At 40.5% G+C, this 18,763-nt stretch overlaps 1 protein-coding gene across 3 annotated transcripts in view; it reads left to right on the top strand.

Moving 5' to 3' along the window:
• PDSS2 (decaprenyl diphosphate synthase subunit 2) overlaps positions 1-18,763 on the top strand; it is a 125,892-nt gene that overhangs the window by 35,434 nt on the left and 71,695 nt on the right. For 2 of the 3 annotated variants that reach the window (XM_074862218.1, XM_074862217.1), the window contains exon 2: positions 16,197-16,328. The exons of the other annotated variant lie outside the window; for it this stretch is intronic. In XM_074862218.1, the coding sequence (XP_074718319.1) occupies positions 16,197-16,328 (132 nt within the window). The remainder of the gene's footprint in view (positions 1-16,196; positions 16,329-18,763) is intronic. 3 annotated transcript variants of the gene reach the window in all.

The following is an 18,763-nucleotide window of genomic DNA, read 5'->3' as shown; positions in this document are numbered from 1 at the left end:
ACTCTTAATTCTGGGGCAGTTTTGCTTCTGGCAGCTTCACCTTGAGTTCTCTTTAGTTTTCCCTAGGTGGTGGACCTTGGAAAATCTTTATTTTCAGATTGCCTGAAGAAGATTCCTCTAGTTTCACCTTCCTATTAGGATGTTTGTCTTGGAAATTTTTCCAAGATTGCCTGACTTTTATAGTGAATAACAGTTTTCCTTGTACTGCAGGCACCTGAGGTGGTAGATACACTTCTTTAAAGCAAATTGACAAGTCTGGCATGTCATTCATTTTTCTTTTCATTCTTGCTTCTACTCCAGGAATGACATTTTAGAAAGGTGCCCCCCTTTTTGGCAGTTCTGGCGTGGCTCTTTTTTCCCTCTGTTAGCAGTGCTGCTTTCCACTTGTTTGCCATGCAGTCGAGGTCGCTCCAATGGGGAGAAATGAGGTTCCTGCTTCACATTCCAGCATTGCTTCCTTTTGCCAGGTTTTTCTTGTGGACTCCAGTGATTCCTACTGACTACGTTCCTTAACTTTGCCCTCCAGACCCTGGCACCAGGCAGTCCAGGAAAAATCGAGGTGGTCAGTACCACCACCGCCTTTCCTGAATAACTATATAACTCTAGTACAGTATCTCCGACTCTTCTTTATTTGTGTTGGTGTACTGTTTTGAAATTGTGGTCCACCTTTTTGTATTATGTCTTATGTAAATAGAGCAGTCCGTCCGTGTGAGGGCTGGTTTGTGTCATGTTACATGTGAAGCCTAGAGTCCTTCTGAGTGATACAAAACATGTTTTTTGCCTTTCAGTCTCCACCCCGTTCCAAATTTGGTGTTATTCTGTATACACACCAGTCCAGGCCCTTCACACAATGCTTGTTCTGGTTTGCCACCCATTTTAAAAGGGTTCTGTTAAATTGAAGTCTCATTTATTTGGAGTGCTAGTTAAAAGTTTTACCGCTACCTGTGTACTTCCAGCTATCTTTGTAGTTTCCCAATTTCTTCCTTGTCCTTCTTGAGGGTAGGAGTGACACTTGCTTTCTTCCAGTCCTTGGAAAGTCCCCTGATCACCATGACTTTTTAAAGAATATGGAGTGACCTGGCAATAGTATCAGGTAGTTTCTTCAGCACTTGTGGGTGCATCCCATTGCCTTATGCACATCTGATTTGTTTAAATGTTTCCTACCCTCATCCTTCTCCACCCGATATTGATCAAGTTTATATATCAAACATAAAGATTAACACTGGGTTTATATTATGGTGGAGTTAAATCACCTGGAGCATGGAAATGGTAGGTTTTGGTGTAGCCAGCAGGTGAACAACAATATCCTAAAAATGACAAAAGTGTATTGGGATTGCTGGAATGTTAATCATTGCAGTGGGCAGTGGCTTGATCCTTGAAAGCATAGACAACAACAGGCACTTCTTGTCATCTGAATGCGTACTTCTGAACGGGCTCATGCAATCAAACCAAGCTAGGAATTTTATGCTAAGTAGTGTTAGATGTCTACAGTTTAAGTGCTGTTGGAAACTGTTGGAATTTTGGCAGAACGGACCCCACTGTTAAATTGTACTTGTGTATCATTTGCCTGGAATCAAACAGATAAATATAAAACTAGCAACACAAAAACTGTGTGTGATTATCTGTTGAACTTGTTGCTTAATGCAGTCCCATTTGATGTGCAGGAAGATTACTCATCCATACCCTAGTACATTTCTGGCTTTTCTGTGCATATGGAATGCTTGTTATCCTCTTGATCTTTGCCAAGCATATTCACATCTTCAGTGGTTCACACTTTTCCAAAACGTATTACTGATGGTTTTATGAAGTTGCGTGCATGTTGAGAGCTTTAGGTTGTGTGGGGATTTTTTTTAATCTCAGGCTTATTAGCGGTAACTGCTGTGATAATGGTAGTAGGTTGGATAGGAGCGGGCCTGGAAATTTGTATTTGGGGTAAAGAAAAGATAATTTTTCAGATACTGCGTTTGTCCTTGAGATGCTACTGCTTAGTGAAACAAACACCAGACTTTGCAAATTCTCTATTTTGTTAACTATTTTGTGGGAACTTTATGTGCAAGCACTGATTGAAATGGCATGAATTTCAGTGGGAGTTGGATCAGAATTACTGATATTTTTAATAGTTTGATAATAAAGTAATTTGTAATCTGATTAGAATACAGGTGATACTTTGATCTAAAATGTGTAATTTGGGCTCCTGACATCCAGTCAGTAAACCTGATGGGAATTCTACTTCTGCTTTTCCTCTATTTTTTTTTTTTTCTTCTGATTTATGGCATGAAGCACATTTAACAGCTGGAGGAATAAGCTGGATGCAGTGGCAAAAATCTATGTTAGCTTGCACTGCTAGTAGTTAGTGCTTCAGACTTTTCCAGAGAGGTACCAAATCATTCTCTTGATACTTCCAGCCACCAAGAACACCAAGTCACCAAACAAGAATACTTGTACATGGTGTGCCATAGCTACAACTGAAAGATTAAAGTGCAAAGAAATTTTTTTAAATTTTATTTTACAAATCACCTGCAAAAATAACCAGTACTCATTATGACTTAATAAAGGTGAATTTAGTTTGCTACATCTTCTCTGAATAATTCCAAATGCAATACAACAAAAAGGTAATTCTAAAGTACACTTTAATACCAGTGGGTGTAAATATAGTCACATTTCTATTTCCTGTTCGAATTCATTATTTTAATTCCTGTCAGATTCATATTTGTGGTAGTAATGTACCCTCCATGGCAAGTGCTGAGAAAACATTTATAAAAAGCTTTGCCAAAGAAATCTGACTGTATAGACTACAGTGACTTTACTGTTGAGAATCTTCATGTGTTTATGGAAAAAAAAAGGTACTAGTTAAGCAAGTCTGATTTGTAGATTTTTTTTTTTTTTGTTGCTCCAATACCCAAGTTACTTAATAACTCTAATACACGAGATAGAGTAGTACAGCAGTTCTATTGATATGTTGGCAAAGAAGCAAACATGACCGGTCTTTACCATCTGTTTATAATGCTATATAAAGAAGACCTTACTGGTTGCCATGGAAACCAGCATTTCCAAAACCACAAGTGTTTGCTTAAAATCTCAAGCCTCCTAAAGTCTTGTCTTTTCTGAGGGAAAAAGAATAGAAAATCTCTAAAGTTTTGGAGTGATTTTATTTTTTCTAACAGTTGCTTCGCTGTAAAATGTTTTCAGTATTTTTGCACTGTATTTTCTTTCATGACTTCATAAATTTAAAGCATGCTGCTGGTAACTTAATGAGCTTATTTGATGCTTAGCAATGATCCAGGAAAACGGGGCAGATATTTGTTGGCTTTTATGTTCATCTTTGTAAAAGTATGTTTTCTTGTTTTGATGAACAAGCCTGACTGTGATATTGACACAGCGGAATGAGAACTATGGAATTTGGGTGGAGGTTACATTGAAAATACTTCTTACCTGAGTAAAAACCCAGATTCATCTTAATTATCAGAGTCAGCCACCTGGGTCTCACTGAAAAGAGACCCTCTAGAATCAGTAATCTAGAGGAAAAGCATCAACTGAAGATAATACTGGTAAGAGTTATGGTCTAGGTTTGTCTGTATTCTCCACTGTTGACTTAAAATTTATTTTTTTTTTTTTTTTTTTTACTTGGAATAAACCATTGAAAAGCCCTCAGTGTATAGTATTTGGAAGTATATACGTTTGTCATAGTATCTCCACTGTGTTTTAAAGTGATTTTTTTCCCCCCACCAGTTTACAAAAGGCTTCTGCTCTGTATAACCACTTCACTCTAGTAGGTAGTGACACATGTAGAGGTGCTGTATTTGGACTAATGGCACTGGTTGGTTTTCAGCCACTTAAAACAATTTATATTTCTTTCTATTTAAGAGGAAGATTTGCATTTACAGGACTCTTGATGTGTATTTGGCTTAAGCTACTTACTTTAAGTGAGAATAATCCATTGAAGCGTAGAACTTAGAAACTCTTTTTCAATACTAGTAAAGAGTCTTCAGTGTTTTTAAGGAATTAATATTTGTAATTAATTCATCTGAATAATGCTGAAGATCAGTTAAGTTGTTATTTAGAAATATTGTTGAGTACAGAAGGTTAAAAGAACTTTTTAGATCATTCTGTAATGATAATATATACCCTAACATTTTTGCCTTTTTGTTTCATCCATTTGTAAAACATGCTGTGAGTACTTTCAGTGTGAGATAATGGCCAGGAGTTGACCTGTTTCGTTGTTGCATTTCCCTAGTAGAGTTTATTTAATGCAAAATACATTTTTATGACAGGCTTTACAATTACAATATTGCTGAAGTGACACTGGACCTCCAGAGGTGTCTGAATTCATTAGCCTTGTGAAGCTAATCATATTTCTGTCATTCACAGAACTCTTCCAAAATATTTGTATTGCTTTCACTTAGGAGAATATTCCTGTGTCTGAGAGAGCCTGTTTTCAAAAAGGTAGTCTTGTGCTTGAGTAGACCTGTTCATATTGGTCGACAGTGGGGTGCTAGACCTCCCACAAAGTTTAAATAAAGTAAATATTGATGGAGAAATCAGACACACAAAAATTAGGCTTCTGTCTAAGTATTTGTGGTTAGAAAAATAAGGGTGCCAGGCCTGCAAGCTGCTGCTGGTCAGAGTAATTGCACTCAGACACTAACTGCATTTTTTGGTATTAGCTTGCCTGCTATCCGCATCACATTCCAAGATCAAGTCAAACACTGACCAGGAAAAACAGCAGAGACTGGCAGTTGGTTTAAAAATACATTTTGGTGGTTTTCTGTGTGGCGTCTTTAGTGTCATCCTTAACGTAGTACTTTTTGCCCTTCCCCTACCACTCATAACATCTGATGGGTGGAGGGTAGAATTAGTAAAAAAAAAAAAAAAAAAAAAAATTCTGAATAATCAGTATCTTTCAGATAAATGTCTGATTATAGCTGTCCTTTATAGTGTTATCTTCTGTGTCCATAGTAGGCTGTTTTCAGATCTTAAATGACCATGCAACCTAAAACCAGCTCTTTTGAAATTTTAGTTTCAAACTGGTGCTGTGTGTCTTCATTCAGATGAAAAGTTAGTGGTTCCCTTCTTATCAAGCAAAATGTACTCCTCTTTGTCCTCAGCTTGTCACAAGTTTTGCAGAAAAACAGGAGTTTAGAATGTTTTTGTTTGTTTGTTGTTTTTTTTTTTTTTTTTAACAGCATCTCCTCCCATTGTTCCTAGGGGATAACCTATCCTAAAGGAAGTAAGTACATCAAAAAAACTGTAAAATAATATGCAAGTATGTAGCTGATCTTCATGGCAATGATTCAAATAACGTCTGCCTTTAGGAAACCCAGTAAATCTAGAAATAGTGGATGGCAGAGTGATATGAGTGTCAAACTGGGGTTCTACAGACAACAGGGAAAACTTTGGGGTTTTTTCTTTCAAGATTTCAAAGGCTGTATTGGTTTCTAGGAACTGTAAATGTTCAAGTACAATGAAACGCAAGTAACCGAGGCCAAGTATCAGTATTTGCTTTGCACCTGCCCAAAAACCTGTAGTTTCTTAAACTTTATGATAAGATTTGATTTTTGTGGGGTCTTGTCCATTTGAATCTCCACAACTTTACTTAACCTTCTGAATTTTACAGTTTCCTACAAGGGTCCATCTTTTGTGATCATTGCTGTGTTTAAAAGGTTGTTGAAATTTTTTTCTTGAAAGTAGTACAATGTGTGGGATGTATACTAAAACCTGAAGAAATAGGTACATTTAGCAACTCCAGAAAGAGATCAGTCTCTCTTCTGATCTTGAAGGGTGCTCTGAGATTTCCTAGAAATCCATCAAAAATTTATGTCTTAAGACTTTCCCTTGTGATAAATTAGTTCTGGGAATGATGCAGCTGACCCCAAGTTCTGTACACCACCTGCCATTCTAAACATAATTTTCTATACTCCCAGTCCCTGCAAAGATCACGTTTAATAAGCAATGGAGTGATGAAATTACAAGGCATTTTTCACCTGTAGTTAAGAAATGTTTCTCCTTGTAAGCAAAATCCTGTGAAAGCTGAGCAGCTATTTTTTACTCTCATGGAGTCACTTGGGTTGGAAAGGACATTAGGAGCTCTCCTCCAGGAGCTTCCTGTTGTAGAAGGTATGCTCCTGCAACCTTCTGCCAAGATAAAGCAACCAAGATCTTTGTTATGTTTCTATTCAGTTTGTGAAGAATATATTTAATACTTTTAAGTATCCACAGCTTATGTGGATTTCTGGGACACTTGAATACCTAGATTTCATACAAGCTGTATTTTAAGTGTATGTTGAATGATCTTTAGTCACTCTCCCCAGCTGAGTAAGTGTCTGAGACTTCATAAATGCAAGAAAAGTTACCCAAATCTATGAAGTTCTTTGCATCCTGAAATATGCTGCAGCTTTTGTGGAACTGAGCATTTTGAGGCCTGTTTTTAACTGAAGGCCTTGGTTGTAATTCGTGAAGTAGTCTTAAGGCTAAGACTAGCCAAATGGAAGCAGATACAACATTGTGTAAATTATTCAGTGACTATGCCTGTAGAGGTGCAGCTGTGAACCTATAACTTCCAGGCAAATACTTTCTCACTGCACCACAACCATTCTTCTTTTGCACGTGATTAAGTTGTCATCTTGGCTTAGTTGTAACTATCCAAGCATCACACCATGTGGTGGTTGGAGTTATTCAAATGTTGCTTTGCATCATAAGTGAAGGCCACACTACTTCTAAATTGCCTTTTTTATTTTTGGGGGCTTTGGATGAAGAGCCAGTGCAGAGGCAGGCCTCTGTCTTCTTCACACCAGAGTCCTTTTTGGTTTTTGTCTGTGAAATCTTGTGTTTCTTTATGATTGGCTTCACAAAGGTAATGGGTTGAGATCCCTCGTTTGCTCAGAGGCAGGGAGAGCAGGAGCGCTGTTTGAAAGACCTCCCTTGTAACTGCCATAAGAGTATCTTCCTGCAAAGGGGGACGGGAATGTCAATTCCCCCAAGCCTGTCCTGACCCATTACACAGGTCTGCTCTTACTGGATAAACCCTTTCATTACTAGTCAATAATGTAGCAGTAATGAGCCCCACCCTGATCACAACCCTGTTTTTTTGTTAAAGAAATTCCCCCAACCCCAAAACTTATTTTCCATACACAAAGAGATGTTTTAGTTGTCCAAGCCCAGGAATAAGTTTCTGAAACTCATTATGAAGGTTTAGCCCCTGCCGGGGTCTGAGACCACGCAGCCGCTGCCCCTCCCCCACAAAGGGAGTGAAATACAAAGCCCCGAGACTGAGATAAGGAAAGGTTTAATACAACAGAGCAACAGCAACACAACAAACAATAACAATAAGAATAACAGTGATAACAATGAACAGACCAAAGTATATACTGATACAGCAAAGAGAGAACCGGCTGCGCCAACCCACGCGATCCCCAAGTCTTCCCGTGCTCGCGCCAGGATGTGACATCAGCATGATATATGAATAACCCGGCTAGAGCTTCCCCCCCACTGCTGGGGAAACTTAACCCTATCCTGGCTAAACCAGGACGTAACGTGTTCTCATTTGCAGCCTCCAGTGGGCTTTTAAGTCGAGATGGTTCATGGGTTTCAGAGCATCCCTCCTTCTATCATCTCCTGTCAACTGGATATTTAATTTGAATCCTATTTTTAAAATTCTGTTCTCCCCATGTGAAGTAAGTTTGTCTTTTCCTTCCCACTGAACCATGCTCAAAATACGTGTCATGACAAGGCTGATCCCCCGCCACAGATCTGACTGTGGATATAGGAATGGACCAGGGTTTTTAATGTGTTTTGAAGATATGTTGTGCAGGAAGGTATTTAATATATACTTGAAACTTGAGTAGCAGGTGAAAATAAGTCACTATAGGCTGCTGTTAGCATGCACCAAATATATAAAATTAAATACTCTTGAGTATTTAAATGTATGCATGTTTGAGTGTGATCATATGGTGAATCCTATGATTCAGATAAGTGCATCTATAGTACAGCGGTTTAACATCAGTTTAAAAAATAAGTATGTCAGAGTTTTTTCTTATTTACTTCTGACAAGTCATTAATAAAGCAAATTGGATAAAAGCCCTGAGGCTGGTAGAGCTCTTGCGTTTCTAATAAAGAAGCCAGCAGTCTTACCGAATAGCTCCATGCCTTAGCTCTAGCAGGAGATATAAAATTGTCAGTTATAATTAATTTTGAAAAAGTGTGGGGTATTTTTTCCAAATGTAACTGCACCTGTAACCATGAGTGCATCCTGATAACCCTTCTATATTGAGCAAAACAGATATTACTTTCCTGAGATGTTACAGATTTAAAAATGTGTGTTTGTATTGTCACATCTGGGATTATCGGTTTGAATAGAAGGGTTTCTTTTAGGAGAAATCTCACGATTGCTTGCCCTTGTTCTTGTGGGAGACTTCAACTTCCCAGACATCTGCTGGAAATACAACACAGCAGAGTGGGACCAGTCCCAGAGATTCCTGGAATATGTGGGAGACAACTTCCTGACGCACCTGGTGAGTGAACCAACCAGAGAAGGTGCCCTGCTGGATCTCCTCTTTGTGAACAGAGAAGGACTGATGGATGATATGGAGGTTGGAGGACGACTAGGGCACAGCGATCATGAAATAATAGAGTTCTCTATTCTTAGAGAGGCCAGGAGAGGGCTAAGCAGAACTGACACCCTGGAGTTCCAAAGGGCTGACTTTGTCTTGTTTAGGCAACTGCTTGAAAGGATCCGTTGGGAGACGATCCTGAAGGGTATAGGGGTCCAGGAAGGCTGGACACTCATTAAGAAGGAACTGTTAATGGCTCAGGAGCAGGCGGTCCCCAGGTGCTGTAAGAGAAGCTGGCGACAGAGAAGACCACCCTGGCTGAACAGGGAGCTTTGGCTGGAACTCAGGGAGAAAAGGAAAGTTTACAGCCTTTGGAAGAAGGGGCTAGCCACTCACAGTGATTACAAAGAGGCTGTGAGGCTATGCAGGGTGGAAATCAGGAGGTCTAAAGCCCAGCTGGAATTTACCCTGGCTTCAGCAATCAAGGATAGCAAGAAATGTTTCTGTAAGTATGTCAGTAGCAAAAGAAAGACCAGGGAGAGTCTCCATCCCCTGCTGGATGCAGAAGGAAACATGGTAACTAGTGATGAGGAGAAGGCTGCAGTGCTTAATGCCTTCTTTGCCTCAGTCTTTAATAACAAGACTAGTTGTACTGAGGGAATCCAGCCTCCTCAGCCAGAGGACAGAGACTGGGAGAACGACCCCCCCACAATCCAGGAGGAGACAGTCAGTGACCTACTGCATCACATAGACATACACAAGTCTATGGGACCAGACGGGATACACCCGAGGGTGCTGAAGGAGCTGGCTGGGGTGCTTGCCAAGCCGCTTTCCATCATTTACCAGCAGTCCTGGCTGACCGGGGAGGTCCCGACAGATTGGAAACTGGCCAGTGTGACGCCCATCTATAAGAAGGGTCAGAAGGATGATCCGGGAAATTACAGGCCTGTCAGCTTGACTTCAGTGCCCAGGAAGCTGATGGAGCAGCTCATCCTGAGTACCATCACACAACACATGCGGGACAACCAGATGATCAGGCCCAGTCAGCATGGGTTTATGAAAGGCAGGTCCTGCCTGACAGACCTGATCTCCTTCTACAACAGGGCGACCTGCTTATTGGATGAGGGAAAGGCTGTGGATGTTGTTGACCTTGACTTTAGTAAGGCCTTTGACACCGTTTCCCGCAGCATTCCCCTGGCAAAACTGGCTGCTCGAGGCTTGGATGATTGCACGCTTTGCTGGGTGAAAAACTGGCTGGATGGCCGGGCCCAGAGAGTTGTGGTGAACGGAGTTAAATCCAGTTGGCAGCCGGTCATGAGTGGTGTCCCCCAGGGCTCGGTTTTGGGGCCACTCCTGTTTAACATCTTTATTGATGATCTAGACGAGGGGATTGAGTGCACCCTCAGTAAGTTTGCAGATGACCCCAAGTTGGGTGGGAGTGTTGATCGGCTCGAGGGTAGGGAGGCTCTGCAGAGAGATCTGGACAGGCTGGAGCGATGGGCTAAGGCCAACTGTATGAGTTTCAATAAGGCCAAATGCCGGGTGCTTCTCTTGGGCCACAACAACCCCCATCAGCACTACAGGCTTGGGGAGCAGTGTGTGGAGAGCTGCCAGTCAGAGAGGGACCTGGGGGTGTTGACTGACAGCCGGCTGAACATGAGCCAGCAGTGTGCCCAGGTGGCCAAGAAGGCCAATGGCATCCTGGCTTGTATCAGAAATAGTGTGGCCAGCAGGGACAGGGAAGTGATCTTACCCCTGTACTCGGCACTGGTGAGGCCGCACCTCGATGACTGTGTTCAGTTTTGGGCCCCTCACTACAAAAAGGACATTGAATTACTCGAGCGTGTCCAGAGAAGGGCAACGAAGGTGGTGAAGGGTCTGGAGCACATGTCGTACGAGGAGCGGCTGAGGGAACTGGGGTTGTTTAGTCTGGAGAAGAGGAGGCTGAGGGGAGACCTCATTGCCCTCTACAACTACCTGAAAGGAGGTTGCAGAGAGCTGGGGATGAGTCTCTTTAACCAAGTAACAAGCGATAGGACAAGAGGGAATGGCCTCAAGTTGCACCAGGGAAGGTTTAGACTGGATATTAGGAAGTATTTCTTTACAGAACGGGTAGTCAGGCGTTGGAATGGGCTGCCCAGGGCAGTGGTGGAGTCCCCATCCCTGGAGGCGTTTAAGAGTCGGGTTGACATAGTGCTTAGAGATATGGTGTAGTTGGGAACGGTCAGTGTTAGGTTAATGGTTGGACTAGATGGTCTTCAATGTCCTTTCCAACCTAGATGATTCTGTTCTGTTTTTCAGAACAGTTTGTATTTCAGCCTAAAACTAGCCTGTGCTTTCAATGACATTATTTTAGGCTTATAAATCTGCTTCATCAATGTAATTGATTTTGGTTGTGTTACAGACTTTACCAGCTGCTCTGTATTAGAACTGTTTGAACAGGTGATTTTTTTCTTCCTTTTGTTTGACATCTGAAGTGGGAAGGTAGAGGAATGGCTGATGACTACCCTGTCTCTCTCCCTGTTTTCCTTCCCCTTGTAGCTAAACAGAGCTCATCTGTGACCTGAAACAAAATGATTGATCTTATCAGTGGGACGCGTTCAATAAAATGCATGGAAAGGAAAGGCAGAATTGCCAGAGGAGGTGAGAAGGGCTGTGATCTGTTCACTTCAGCCCCTCCCAGCAGGCCAGTGGCTAGCGCACACACCTGGGCCATGTGGAGGGGCTCCTGCTGGGATAACTGATGGAAGGGCTGCAAATCCAGCAGGTCTTGATTGCTCTGGTCATGAGCAGAACATTTGGGAAATACTAAAAACATTTGACTAAACGTTTAACAATGCTTTTTTGATCCTTCAAAATACCTTATAATGTCTGTTTCGATTGGAAATTTGTTCTGCATTCTTAGTGGTTAAATTTGAACTAGCACTACTACCCATAAGTATGCTCTCTTCTGCTACACCCACTTGCAGAGTCAGTTGACTTCAGTTGCCTGTGCTTCTTTTTTTTTTTTTCCATTCAGTACCATGAAAATTCCCCCATGTCCACCTCTTCCTTACAGTGATTGTTGTATTTGCCGTATTTCCTCTCTGTTGTTTAATTTAATGAACAAAGCAGTAAGAACATTAGCTGGTTTGGTTTCACACACATAATTTAAAATCTTCGCAGTATTCAAACAAGGTTGCTCAAAAATACGAATGGTGCTTGAAATAATTAGTCTGTTTTTATAATGAAAATGTAAATTATTGGTGGAGTTAGACCTGACAATTACTGGAGGTTAATATTTTAACTGCAAAGTCTACTGAAATGGCTGCACATGTGGAGAAATACACAAAGCATTAAGTGAAATGCTCATGTTTGCTTGATTTATTCTCTGCAGCAGACGGACTCTGGTAGTAGGAGGTGTAATTTGCAGCACATTAGCTATTAGCCAGTGTCATTGCTTGAGTGGGTGGTGTGAGTCTCTTGTGCCTGTACAGTGTCATACTGCGCATGTGTCAGAGCTGGGCGCTTCTCCCCTCTGCTGTAAGATTAATTTTATGTGAACAGTGTTCTGTATTTAAAACTGTGAATCTGCCAGTTTTCAAATGGGTTATTCTGTCACATGGATAATATCGAGAGTAAATGCTCTCTGATTTTTTGGGGTATAGGGTTTTTTTTCCCCTCTTTTTTTTTTTTTTTCCACAAATTCTTAATGTTTTGCAAAACTGAATTGTGTAAGTGTTTGTCTTGCCTACCTTTTTTGGTATTCGGTCCCCTGAGGATGAAGTATGTAATTTGCAAGATACCCTGCCTGTAACTTAGAGCAAGCAAAATTGTGCTAATGTTTCTTTTTCGGGTACCCTATGCATGTATGTGCGGTGTTCAGCAGAGGTTTTCCAAAAGACTCTCAGCTTGATGCATCTTTTTGTGTGCACAATTTCACTTGGGTTGCTTTTAGTTCACTTTTTTCCCTAGAGGCACCTGTCTCCTGCCACATACCCATCAAGACTAATTGCACCATCTGGAAGACTTTTGTGTAGCTGTTACTCGTGCAGAATTTCTCTTGGGAGTTTAATTCAGAATGTGAATGTGACCCCTGAAGCCATGTCAAGTAGCTGCAGTCGTTTCTAGTGTCTAAAGGATGATCACCGTAGGCTTTATTTGTTTCAAGTCTAATGCGGTTTGCTTTAGCGTGGATATGTTACATGTCAGTAACACAACTTCAGTCGTGTTTTGAATGGAATTAGACTTTGACTACTGGTTTGGTAATTCATAGAAAATCCTGTCTAAAATTACCTCCAAACTATATGTAACATATAGGCTATATGATTAGGTGTAGAAATGACAGATGTGTTGCTCCTTATTATTACAGTATTTAATTTTTATGTCCTGTTCTTCCCCCCGCCCCCCCCCCCCCCCCCCAATGCACTTCTCATTAATAGTTTTCTGCTAAGGATGCAAGGCTAGCGGTATTGCAACACCTCTGAACAGCTCTGAACACTTGTTTTTGTTATTGCTATGAAATTGTTCGAGTAGTTTCAGCACAGGTGATTTTCTACTTCTCACCTGGTCCGAATCAGGTAGAACCACTGTAGTGCTTCAGTTCTAGTGGTGTCTATTGAGTCAGTAAAGGCCAGTGCTTTACAATCCTGTGTTGAACAACTTTCTTTTCTACTTCTGTAATATCCTGCCCCTTGGCAAGCTGTAGAGCACTGGGCATGAAAAACCAAAGTGTTCTGATTGTTAAAAGTATCACCATCATTTGCTACCTTTTTTTTTTTTTTAAAAAAAAAAACCTGTTATTAATTTCTCGTGGGATCCTACATTTAGTAAGGCACTCTGATTTTACCAGCTTATATATGTGGAAAAAAACCAATTTTTTCGTAAAACCACTGTTCTTCAAAAATGATGGAGTTGTAAGTAGTGTTGAGGAAATACATTTGTATTCAGTTGCATCGTCTGCGTTACTTGTGTGGTTGTGAGTAATGTGGTCAAACTGAAGTTCAGGCCAGAGAAGTACTTACACCACCACAGACAATTATGAATTCTGTATACAGGATGTATACACACTATATATTATTCATTATATGTATTTTTTGTTTTTTTCCTGGGTAGTTTAAAGTTCATTGTGGCTCTGACTTTGGAAATCTATAGAGTTTTAAGTATTTAACTGTCTTGGCTGCATTCTGTTAACTGTATATTGGAACATGGTAAGAAAATAATTATTTATTTTTATGCTTGGTGAGAATAAAGCTATGCAAGTTATTAATTCACAGAATGCTGAAGGCAAGGAGCTGTCCCCTCCTCCTTAAAATCCCTCGCTTACCGTACCTGGTAAACAAAATAAAGGTGCCCATTGCAAGGAGCACAGCATTTGGGGAGAGTTCTGAGCTGTGCAGTTTCCTGGGTTTGAGTGTTTGGTAAATACTGCAGGACTGGGCTACAAAAGAAATGGTTGTCACCTCCAGGATGTTATATAGTATTTTCCTTTCAGTGGTTCTTATGCTGTTTTATTCAGGGTTTGTTTGGTTGGGTTTTTTTAAAGGATCTTTGAGAATGGAAGAATTGGAAGTTGGTGGCTCTGTTTTGGTTTCTCCTCAGGAAGTTGTGTTTGAATCTCATGTGGTAAATAGTAAAATCTGTGCTGAATGTCTTCCACTAAAACACTGATTACCCATGTTCTCCTAATTTTTAGAAACATTTAAATTGATTTATTTTAAGATGGCCAGCAAGGTAGTGTGTTAATTGCTATTTGCATTTTACTGCTCTGTTAAGAGAGACTAATGTTTAATTGCATTACTGCAGATTAAGATTGGTGGCCACTACTTGTTTTTGACTGATTTTCAGCTTTGAAAATGTTTAGTATCGACTTGGTTCCTAAAACATCAACTTAGTTGAACCAAACTCTGTAACTGTTGGAAGCCATGCACAGTTGCACTCTTTTTTGGAAATCTGGCACAAGTTGATACCTCCTCTAACACCACAGTTGCCCATGTTGCTGAGATGTAGGGGTTCACCCTGTCCTTAACTTGTCCTGGATGGGCCAGCCTGTTAGGCTGCAGGTGAAGCAAGTGGGACATAAGCAGATTAGAAAGGCACAGAACAAAAAGCCATGGCCTCATTTGGCTCATTAAACCCCACCAGAGCTAAAAATCTTGTGGGTTGTGGTAGAAAGCTATACTGGCTTCCTCTTATATTAATTGATAGTGGCATTTATAGGATGTAGCTGCACTGAGTGTGAGCTCAGGGCTTCTCCAGGGGGGAGGTATTAGCCTGGAATCAGTGCAGGTGTGAAGATCAAGCCTAGTAGCTGTCTAGCATCAGCTACCTGGGTGGACCTGCTGATTCTCCTCCTAGAGCATGTAGTTAGGGCCATTTCCCCATCGCTGTACAACAGGCTGTAAAGACTCAAGAAGCTAATATTTGCAGTAGCGCAGGAACTTTAACACAGAAGGGTGCTATTTAAATGATGCTTTTTTTTTTAATGTTTACATGTCTGTGTAAATGAAATAGTATACTGAAGATATTCTTGCATTGTGAAGTAGTGTAAGTGTAATGAAAAAAATCCAAAGGAAACTTTAGGTTGCATCCACTGTTTTCTTTATTCAAACATCCTTCCAAGATCAACATTTTAGATGTTCAACCAGATGTTTTAAAGACTGTTCTGTTTTGATTTCCTTCAGTGATTAGGGCTAAAATTATAATCTGGAATAAAATGAGTTGAAGTGCTTAGTAATCTGTGATGTAGTTCTTTATATGATTTTATTTAACAAATATTTAAATGATATTGGAGATATGGGCTCTTATTGGAAATTAGTTTATTAATTTAATAGCATCTAGAATGTATTATCCTTTCTTATAGCTGTTTAGCTTTACTGATGAACTTAAGGAGTAGAAAGCAGCTTGACAAGAACAGGAAGAATACAATTGGAGACATTGCAGTCAAAAAGGAAAGCTAAGCTTGATTTAAAGCAAGTTAATTTCTGAGATGGTGTATCTAAGTGGTCATTTAGAATTGCTTTCCTTCTGACCCCAAATTTAAAGGTGCAGCATTTGAAACAGTTCTTTTTTTTTTTTTTTTTTTTTTTTAAACAGCGCGTCTCTACTTCATTTATCTCTAACTTTTATTTTATGTCTTTCATCAGTTTCTGCAAAGTCTATTCCTAATAGACATGTTGTATGTATTGCTCAGTCTGGTCATAACCACTCTGATCTAAACAGTCATCTTTCAGCAGGCTATAGATTTTGGTTGGACCTTCCCTCCTTTCCCTTTCTTCTCTTGAAGTACAAGGCTTCTTTTGGCTTTTTTGTACTTCAAACAACAAACTGAAAGCTCTTATGTTCCTGTTACAGTAGAACACATTGAATTATTCTGAAGTACTCCTTGCATGGTATGACATGAAATGCAGGACATGTGCTGCTCCTTGGAAATAAACAAGATTTAATCCTGAATACTTGCTTTTCTCTGCAATAATAGTATTTCATTATAAGTGTCAGGTAAAGGATGACAAAAGATCATAATTAATAATTGCAGCTTATCTCCATGCAACTGTGAATATTAAAGACTTGATGAAATGATGGCAGCCTGAGATCTGAGTCTTTCTTTCCACTTTGGTACGACCAGTGAAAATGGATTGTGAAAACATGCTTTTTTTTTCTTCCTTTTTGCAGGGGTTTTGTGTACGATAGCCGAAATAATTTACAGATGCGAGGTTTGGTTGTATTGCTTATTTCCAAAGCTGCTGGACCCAGCACTGAAGAACTCTCTTTCCAGCACAACATGGTCAGTGGAATTTATTCCAGGTATGTAGTAACTTTCTTTAGCAAGGTACACCAAGGTACATTTGATGGGCAACTTCTTGGTGGTATCAGAGCATCTTAAATGGCCTGCTCAGCTGTTAAGGAAAATCGGTACTTACCTAATCACAAAACTTTGTTCCTCAGGATTATTGTAAGTTTTCCACATGTTTGTATAGCTCTTATAATATCCATGCCTGTATCTTAATTGTGGCTTTGGGCACAACCAAGTTACAAACATTTGGATCCAGATAGTTATTTGAAAGTTTATGTTAAGAGGTACTTGGAATCAAAAAAGTAAAGATGCTAGAAAATATTTTTTTATAGAGTATTTTCATTTTGAGTCACTCAGGTGTTACTCAGGTACACCTGCTTACTAGAAATTTCAGTCAGATTGCCAGTCTTGTGGAATACCAATTGTTTTCACTGAGCACATATGTTTTGCTATGGCCCCTCTAAAGAATATTTTCCCATGAAACAGCAGTATAAAGTTTTTACCTTCCATGTGTCACAGCAGAACTACTGAGCCTACCATTAAGATCCTTAGGCTCTCACCGAGATAATTCAGCTTCATCAAGTTCCTTTTTTTAACTATTTAAACTAAATTACTTAATACTAGTAACAATAGTAATCAAAAATAGTGGTTGCTCTCCTTCATAGTGGTTGCTTTGCTGGATAAAAAAACTGGCTGGATGACTGGGCCCGAAGAGTTGTTGTGAATTGAGTTAAATCCAGTTGGTGGCCGGTCACGAGTGGTATCCCCCAGGGCTCGGTTTTGCGGCCACTCCTGTTTAACATCTTTATTGATGCTCTAGACGAGGGGATCGAGTGCACCCTCAGTAAGTTTGCAGATGACCCCAAGTTGGGTGGGAGTGTTGATCTGCTCGAGGGTAGGGAGGCTCTGCAGAGAGATCTGGACAGGCTGGAGCGATGGGCTAAGGTCAACTGGATGAGCTTCAATAAGGCCAAATGCCGGGTGCTTCTCTTGGGCCACAACAACCCCCATCAGCACTACAGGCTTGGGGAGCAGTGTGTGGAGAGCTGCCAGTCAGAGAGGGACCTGGGGGTGTTGACTGACAGCCAGCTGAACATGAGCCAGCAGTGTGCCCAGGTGGCCAAGAAGGCCAATGGTATCCTGGCTTGTATCAGAAATAGCGTGGCCAGCAGGGACAGGGAAGTGATCTTACCCCTGTACTCGGCACTGGTGAGGCCGCACCTCGATGACTGTGTTCAGTTTTGGGCCCCTCACTACAAAAAGGACATTGAATTACTCGAGCGTGTTCAGAGAAGGGCAACGAAGGTGGTGAAGGGTCTGGAGCACATGTCGTACGAGGAGCAGCTGAGGGAACTGGGGTTGTTTGGTCTGGAGAAGAGGAGGCTGAGGGGAGACCTCATTGCCCTCTACAACTACCTGAAAGGAGGTTGCAGAGAGCTGGGGATGAGTCTCTTTAACCAAGTAACAAGCGATAGGACAAGAGGGAATGGCCTCAAGTTGCACCAGGGAAGGTTTAGACTGGATATTAGGAAGTATTTCTTTACAGAACGGGTAGTCAGGCGTTGGAATGGGCTGCCCAGGGCAGTGGTGGAGTCCCCATCCCTGGAGGCGTTTAAGAGTCGGGTTGACATAGTGCTTAGAGATATGGTGTAGTTGGGAACGGTCAGTATTAGGTTAATGGTTGGACTAGATGGTCTTCAATGTCTTTTCCAACCTAGATGATTCTGTGTATATTTGACAGTTTACTGTACCACTGAATAACTGAGATCTGGTTGAAAAATTGTAAAATGTGAATTTTTGAAATCCTTTTGAAAAATTGTGAGCATTGCTTGGTTGAGGGAACAGACTGTCGTATTTTCAGTTAATTGTGTTTCTGACCACTGTGATTTATTAAATGAAGATGCATAAACTTAGTGATGTGTTTATAACCTGATTTGTTTTAAAAGTGCAAAGATAGCATGGTAAAATTGAAAAGACCAAACAAATAAAGATGTGAAAATATATGTAGCATCTTAAAATAACAGAGAAGGTAAATATGTATGAATGGGTGCAGACAGAAATAACAATAGGTAAGAAAAAAGACAAGACTATAAAAGAGGCTTGTTATGGAGAGCTGTGTTGTCCCTTTAGGTGTTTAATTCCATTCTCGTTTCATTCTTAATGCCCCCTTAGGGTTGTAAAATTTTTATATTTATATGCAAATGATGCGGTATGAAAGCATAATTCTCGTTAGTTAATTATGGCACAGGAGGTATTTTAGTTTGTTTTGTAAATGATTAAAAAAGTTTACCTTAAGTATGCCTTATAAAAGGAGAGAAAAAGCTTATTTTTTGATAACTAAGTTCTTGAGTATGATGATTCTGACTATGGAGGTAACGTTTGAGTGTTTAAAGCTGCCATTGGGAAGGTGACTAGTGGAAGTATTCATTAAGGAGCAAACAAGACC

The sequence above is a fragment of the Strix uralensis genome, chromosome 3 (assembly GCF_047716275.1).
Source record: "Strix uralensis isolate ZFMK-TIS-50842 chromosome 3, bStrUra1, whole genome shotgun sequence".
Classification (NCBI taxonomy): Eukaryota; Metazoa; Chordata; class Aves; order Strigiformes; family Strigidae; genus Strix; species Strix uralensis.
This window is presented reverse-complemented; position numbering and strand designations above follow the sequence as displayed.